At 43.5% G+C, this 8,240-nt stretch overlaps 1 protein-coding gene across 1 annotated transcript in view; it reads right to left on the bottom strand.

Annotated features, from left to right (window-relative positions):
- The window catches only part of LOC106808028 (DNA replication licensing factor mcm5-A-like), a gene marked incomplete in the record, with an annotated part of 20,123 nt that extends 18,474 nt beyond the window's left edge, over positions 1-1,649 (bottom strand). The window contains 1 exon segment of the mRNA XM_014810577.1: positions 1,480-1,649. Coding sequence (XP_014666063.1) covers positions 1,480-1,634 — 155 coding nt within the window.
- Positions 1,650-8,240: the final 6,591 nt, after the last annotated feature.

The following is an 8,240-nucleotide window of genomic DNA, read 5'->3' on the forward strand; positions in this document are numbered from 1 at the left end:
GAGAGAGAGAGAGAGAGAGAGAACGCTTTCTTGTGTCTCGAACATCGACAGTGAGTGCCAGTCCCAGCGGACACTGTGCAACATTAACACCTCCTCCTCGCGTGTATTCATTCATAAATCACAGAGCGATGAGGTATAGCGAGTGCTATCGACAGCGTTAGAAAATTATTCTTAGAAGTTTCTCTTCGCTCGCCGCATGATGCAGCTAAATGATGCAGCTAACTGCACGACAATGCAGCGCGGTGGTTAATTTGCGCCGCGGTATACGAAGTACGCAGTATAGCAGACAGGGCCGTACGCAGCAGGGGGGCAGCAGGGGCAGTTGCCGCCCCTAGAGATTTTCAGAGTATGCCTTTTAATGGGACAAATAGGTCAATAGAGGGCGTGGGGAGTACCTTTGCCCCCCTACAGAAAATTTCCTGCGTATTTGCCCCTCTACAGAAAATTTCCTGCGATTGCATTTTGCGATTTGATAGCAGACGAAGATGTTATTGAAAATTTGTTTCTCTTCGCTCGCCGCATGATGTTTGCAATAACATCTTCGTCTGCTACTGCGTACTTCGTATACTGCGGCGCAAACCATGCAACCACCGCGCTGCATTGTCGTGGAGTTAGTCACTCGCGCTCACTCTGCTGCTGCTTGGAACTGTTTACCGTGTATAATATTATGTAACATTCTCCACCCGTCACCACTTCCTACATTTTTGCGAAACACACGCTTGTGGGCGTCCACGGCCCTTAGTGAGTCAGCGTTAGGAAACAGTAAACACCGGCTAAATGGCAAACCGTTGCGCGAAAAATATTAGTCCATTGATGTGATGAGTAGTCACCTCGCAAACGCGAGAATTGTGAAAAATATTTTGATATAATGTATATTATGCCGAATAAGAATGAGCAAATGTATCGCATTCTCACAAAAATTCTTTAAAATGTGAATGACTTTTTGTGCGCACAGGGCAATTTACAGCAACGATAAGATAAAAATGTATACACATATCAGTAGCAAGGTAAAGCCATGTAGAAGGGAATGGTAGGTTTTTTTTTGCACCAATAGCGGTGTACGGGCCGCATTCTCAGCGCATGCATTTTGCATGCGATCTCACGAAATTTCAATGAACCCCGTTCTGTCCCAATATAACCCTCACCAAAATATAAAAAAGGTTATATGGCCCATGGGACAGAATTATTCGGTCTAGACTGCCTGCTACTGTGCTAGTACTAGTAGTAGTAGTAGTAGGTTACGGAGTACTCCTATACCTGCCCATACTATAAGGATGCGACAAAAATGGGTCAAAATTTCGTCACAAAAAAGCCCGTAACTCGTCACAGGAGTGGAATTTTTTAATTCTGTAAACGGATCTCTGTTTCTTGTGACTGGGGCTATCGAATAAGCTTAAAAATTCCATTGGGGGTTATTTATAAAAAAATGACCTACTATCCCTACGTACACTGTACAGTGTGTGCTCAGTTAGTGCCTACCTATAAATGTAAGAAAAGTTTCCCGTATAAAACTGTCGAATAAACTCTTTAAATCGTCTAAGCGTCGCAAGCCTATTAATTTGATCTTGATTGTTGTCATCTTCTGCACCAAAGTTATCACTGAAAAACAGTCCTGGGTTATCAAAACCTGCCATGTTTTGTTTTGTTGTCTACTCACTGAATGAAATCACGTGTCATCAAATTTGGCGCGAAAACTTAGCTGTAGCGCCCTCTGTACTTTTTTTAATATGTAAAGGAATCATTTATCAATTTTCGCTTTATTTTAGTATTTTCGCACATTTTCAAGACTTTCACAGCAAAGAAAAATTCTAATATGTGAGTATTGAATACTTTCAAGCATAACACTTCAGCTATTTATATCCAAGACGATTGCATAAGAATATGTGAACAACTATAGACGCATGGTGTACCTCTTTCCTCTCCCCTCCCCCCCTCTCTCTCCATATATATATATAATATATATATATATATATATATATATATATATATGTGTGTGTGTGTGTGCGTGCGTGCGTGTGTGTGCGTGCGTGCATGCATGTGTGTGCGTGCGTGCGTGCGTGATCGTGGAGAAGTAGCGTCTAACTCTATAACTCACAACCAGTTATGTACGACGGGATATTCTTATCGACCCTATGATATTCACGCATAGGTACTTGTCCGTGTTTTCGTGAACGTACTTCCGCACGTGCGTGCGTGCGTGCGCGCGCGCGTATGTGTATCTCCGGGGTTGGCCAAGCTCTCTCTTGCAACTAATGCTCCTAATTGCGAAATCACCGTGGCACTACTTGTGTAGTAGACCTTATATTGTGGATATTATTCGATCGATGTCGGTCAATCATCATCATCTATCAGATTTTTTCTCCGTGAAAAAAAACTGTCTTCGATACATGTAGACCTATTTGTATCTGAATTACGTGCAATAAAGATTTAATAGTAAAAATAATAATATAACATTTTGTCTTTATCCTGTTATTCGTAGAGCAGCGAGAACCCAACAAGCTGTGAACGACAAACAGAAGCTGGACAAGGAAATGTTACAGAACCCACCGATGCAAGCAAGACGTTAGATGCCCCGGGGAATACAAACAGGAAAACATGATATGCGTCATTAGATACTCGGCGAGATGCGTCTAATCTGAAGGGATGCGCAAACGCCTTGACATTTTTGCGCACTCGCGGTAAAACAAAGTTACGTATGTGGTGAGGTTATATTTTAGTAAATAACATCATTTCTTCTCGTCAGCTGTGTGACGAGATTCTCTCTTATAAGATATTGAGCAAGTAAAGGTGGAATCTGCACGAGTCAATCAAATGCGCCATGCGCCATACTAGAGGTGATAGGGTCTATGTACCCCCGGGTACTATCGGAGGGTACCCTGGGTACGGTTCGATATATCAGAAAGTACCTCGGGGTACTATACGATGTGTCGCTGCGTACCCTGCATTGTCCCACCGTACTCTGACTCTATGCTCCCGTTCCTTGTTTCCGGTTCGTTCCCGCAAAATATTCGTTTCAGTATTCACATTTCTTCTGGAAATTGTATGGTATCGCCGTGTAATTATGCAACATGCAGGTTGATAGCACTGTTGTGCCCGTTGGTGGTGTACATTTGGAAAGATTTCTCTCAGATCATGAATATTTGAATGATATGAAAATGAAAATGGAAATGAAAATATGAATATATGAAAAAGGAAAAAGAAAATATAGTCAAACATAGCATACATTTTTATTGGATTGCGATGTTTTGAGGTTTCTTCTATGTAATGTGGTAACTTGACAGAGTGCAAGTATTACGACATCAGTTGGCTGAAAGTCAGGGTACTATCGGAGGGTACCGGGTAACCCTGGGTACGCAGCGACATATCGTATAGTACCCAGAGGTACTTTCCGATATATCGAACCGTACCCAAGGTACCCTCCGATAGTACCCTGGGGGACATAGACCCTATCACCCATACTAGACACGCGAATATAGCTACATAATTATATGTATAAAGGGGGCGTACAACAGTAATCTTCCGCAAATTGTCGTCTAATTGCACTATTTCCTTTCTGGAAAAGGCCTTATTTTATTTTTTTCGGTAAAATGCGACACTAGAGTGCACTAATTTGCATTATGCACGAAAGATAGATGCCTCGTGGACGTCTAGAAGGCATTAGAAATAAGATTGGTCGTATCGTTTAGGTAATTGTGCCATTCCGTCAAGTGGCGTAGCTATGGTGACGGGTCGGCCTTTTTTGTGTTTGAAAGGGGATCCGACGACTTTGTAAAAATGCACATCATTTAGCTTGAAAAAAATTTTGAGGGGGAGTATAGGAGTTTTATTCTGTGGTTATATAACATGAATAAAGTGTACGTTGTGTATGCGACGAAACACTGTGAGTATTTTAATTAATTTCTGTTCGATGCTTATTACAGGCCTGCACCTAAAGGGAAGGGGGTAAATTCGTCACGGGGGGAAGGGCGCTCGTGTAACACCTGTCGCATGTTGTTCGCCGCAGTCTACCCTTCAGTTTCGCGATATCCTATATATAGATATCTCTTTCTTGAGTCTCGCGCTATCCTATATAATTATATAGAGAACTCTTTCTTGTGTCTCGCGCTATCCTATATAATTATATAAAGAACTCTTTCTTGTGTCTCGCGCTATCCTATATAATTATAGAGAACTCTTTCTTGTGTCTCGCGCTATCCTATATAATTATAGAGAACTCTTTCTTTGAATTGAGTGAAGCCATTTTTGCCGTTTGGCTCCATTTTCTGTGTCCCTCTGGTGTATGTTATGTCCGTTACGGTAATCTCTCTTCCTCTCCTCTTCGTCTTCCTACATCTCTTCATTGCTATCTTCATACTCTTCTTCTCTCTCCTCTTTCTTCGTCTGCATCTTCACCTTGCCTCTTCTCTCTGCGTCTCGTCTCTCTTCTCTCTCCTCCTCTTCTCTTTTGCTCTCTCGTCTCTCTGCTTCTCTCTCTCTCGAGTCTCATCTCTCGTCTCTCGTCTCCTGTCTCCTCTTTCTCTCTCTCTCTGCTCCTCTCTCCCCCTCCTCTCTCGTCTCTCTTCATCTCTCTCTCTGCTGCTCTCGCGCTCTCTCCGGTCGTCTCTCCTCCTCTCCTCTCTCTCCTTCTCGTCCTCTCTCACATTTCTCTCTCTCGGTCGTCTTCTCTCTCGTCTCTGCCTCTCTCTGCACTATATTATATATTATATTATTATATTTATGAACTGTCTCTATCATTAAATCTAAACAAAAGCGAGATATCTGCATTGGCAATGCTGTTTAGCTTAGCAGCGTGTGGCATTCCTATTTCGGGGATGTATATATTATGAATGATAAAGCTGGCCTGTGCGCCAAGCGGCTGAGGCTTGGAATGTACAAATGATAAGGCTAATCCGATAGTAAATAATCGCATAATTGGATAACCACGCTAGACGTTTGCCGGCATCGCTGCAACTAACGAAGAGCGAATTTCATTGTTGTCACGGATATAGTTTGGAACGCAGGCATGGCGAGCACAGGCGCAGACGTGGACAGGCTCCATGGTTGCTGGTTACTAGACAATTGGCAAGTGTAATTATTGTCAATGTGCTGTTACTGACAATTGGGCCAGTTGTCAATTGTCAATGTTTGCTGTTACTGACAATAGTGCGCATTCTTGTCATTGTCATGTGCTGGTACTGACAATTGCAGTTTTGTCAATTGTGAATGTTGCTGCTACTGACAAATTGTCAGTTGTCAATTGTCAATGTTTGCTGTTGCTGTTAACTGAGAATTGTCCAGTTGTCAATTGTCAATGTTGCTGTTGATGATCGTTGTTGCCACTTGCCGCATGCGTACGCTAACTGCCGACATCGCTTGTTTTTCCAGAGTCCACTTTTTTTTGGGCTAATTTGCGCTTATTCGCAAAATATTGGAAATTGATATAGCCCACTGTAATGTTGCAGCTTCACGCACGCCAGGTGCAGATGAGCTTCAAAATATATTGGATCTTCGCGCGGGGCGTATGACCGCCAAAAATATGTTATAAAATAAAGCGTTTTCGTTGGCGTGCGACGGCGAGGGTTCGCGACGAAGCGGGAAGCTTTAGCGGGAAGTAGCACAGAGTTTATGATGATCGCTATTCTTAGCGGCCACACGGGCATCTTTCAATATTTCGGTTCGGCATTTATATTAGTGTTGTTTTTGTGCCGACTTTGGCTTGTCGGCGGCGTGCGCGGAATGAGTGTATGCGTGTGTGTGTGTGTGTGTGTGTGTGTGGTGTGTGTGTGTGTGTGTGTGTGGTGTGTGTGTGTGTCTGTGTGTGTGTGTGTGTGTGTGTGTGTGTGTGTGTGGTGTGTGTTGTGTGTGGTGTGTGTGTGGCGCGCGCGGCGCGGCTGCGTGTGGTGTGTGGGTTGTGTGTGTGTGTTGTGTGTGTGTGTGTGTGTGTGTGTGGTGCGCACGCGCGCGGTGTGATTGTGTGTGTGTGTGTGTGTTGTTGCGTTTGTGTGTGTGTGTGCGCGCGTGTGTGGTGTGGGTGTGTTGTGTGTTTGTGGGCGAGTGTGTTTTGTGTGTATCGTCGTACCGCGGGATGTGAGAACATGATCTCACAGCTGCCGTTGGCAAAATAGCGTATATATGTTCCTGAATGTGCGAACGGAGTGGTCCTTTCTCCTTTTGCAAAACAATACCGTTAATTGAGAGTGGCGGCAAGATTCATATCAACATCAACATCAATCAACATCACAGCACCACACATCAAGCATCAACATGCACATCAGCTCAACATGCAACATTAGCATTAATATTAACATTAGCATTAATTTAACATTAACATCAACATAAACATCAACCTCAACATCAACATCAGCATGCAGCATCAGCATGTCAAGCATCAGCGATCAGCATCAGCATCTACGATCAGCATGCAGCATCAGCACATCAGCACTCAGCATCAGCATCAATTAATTAAATATTTATTGGATCCAGGATGGCAGCTACCCAAAATTGTAAAATCATTCTAATAGTTTGCCCCCCATTTCTTGGACGGCCTATCCTGAAAATTTAATTATTACTTGGATGCCGGATCACCGACCACATGTAATCAATTCTAAGTTACCCGCATATTCTGACGCTAATGCCTGAAAATGTCATTAATTAATTAATTAATTAATTGATCCGGATCACCACCTAAAATCTCATCAATTCTAAGTTAGGGCGATTTCTGAGCCTATCCAGAAATTTTTTCAGTTAGGTGTACCGCAACAAACCACACACACACGCCGGTGAAGACAATAACCTCTCTGCCAACCCCTTGGCGGAGGTAATAACACCCGCATTTACGAGCAAGACGGGTTTACGAAAATAAGATCATACGTAAATGTAAGCATAATGATCACTAGTTTTGCTTCGCGATACGAAGCGCTAAATTCACGCCTTACGTAATTTTTTGCAAAGGCGCGGAGTTCAGCGTAAACGGAATTTTGCGTTACGAACATTTTTCATCGTACTGGCCTGTACTCTACGTTGCGGTGGACGTAACACGGGTAATGGGAGCAATCTAGTCGTCTTTTACCCATAGCAAACTGCAAAAAATTTGATCCTACATCAAAACTAGTCTCGGGCCCGGGCCCGGACCAGGCGCCGCGGCTAAATCGCAGCGTAAAGAAGCGAAAATGCTAAACAGGGCCACGTTAGGAGGGTTGACTGGGCGCAATGCTCAGTTTAGGCTTGTTTAAAGGGTCACTCGCAGACAGCCACTGTTACTTTTTATGTGACCCCAAACAAGGCTATGGCGCTATGCATATATCCGAATTAGAACGTCGCTGCTCCCCTAACTTGCGTACACACATATAATTCATATAAACAACAGCGCTACTGCAGTCAGTACACACCTGCCTGTCAGCGGTGGCACCAGCTCGCCTCTCTCAGTCAATTCAATCGCCATTATCATAAATATATGTGTAGATATATATTCATTTGTCACGTCAGTGTTCACAGTAGATTCCTCAGATGTTAATAACTGTCAGCGAATCGGCGGTGGGGTAGCGAGCATTTATAATTACACTGCACTAACTATTTCAGATAAAAACGCGTGCAGGTGTCGTAATGAATCTGGATTTTCTGAAAAATGTATTTCTCTCGGTCTCGGTCTCCGTCTGTTATTCTGTTTGATTCATGGTTGTTGCCTTAATATTATTTTGCCGGTCTAGAATTTAATGATCTTGTCATTCACAGTTAAGCTTAACTTGTCACAACGATATTAAAAACGAACGTTGAGCTTGCAACTCAACTTAGCGTCAGCTTTGGCGTGAAGGAAATCGCGGAAATCGAAGCAATTAACACGATATATTCAGTAAATACGAAGAAAAAGAAATTGAATAAAAGGACTTAGGTCTAAATTAACATATACGAAATGTAAAAAATAATGTGGCTGTTGTGATGTGCTGACAAGCTATCTGTACCGTATAATGAGGCTGTGCGCGTGCTAGTTATGTGGGCGGCCGGGTTTATGCCCGTATATGCCTGAGTGGCGTGGTTGAGTTTAAAGTCGTAAAAGGCTGGTTAGGGTTGGCTGGTTAGGAGTTTGACTTTGTGTGTGGGTGGGGTGGGTGCTGGGTGAGTGGGTGGGTGGCTGAGTGGTGGTTGAGTAAAGCAGTATAAAGCTGGGTTATGGGTGGTGAGCTGGGTGGTGGGCTATGTGGGTGGGTGGGGGTGGTGGTTGGTTGTGCCCGAACACACTGAAATGTAGGGTTACACTCCAAGTC

This window comes from Priapulus caudatus, unplaced genomic scaffold (genome assembly GCF_000485595.1).
Source record: "Priapulus caudatus unplaced genomic scaffold, Priapulus_caudatus-5.0.1 Scaffold249, whole genome shotgun sequence".
Taxonomy (NCBI): domain Eukaryota; kingdom Metazoa; phylum Priapulida; class Priapulimorpha; order Priapulimorphida; family Priapulidae; genus Priapulus; species Priapulus caudatus.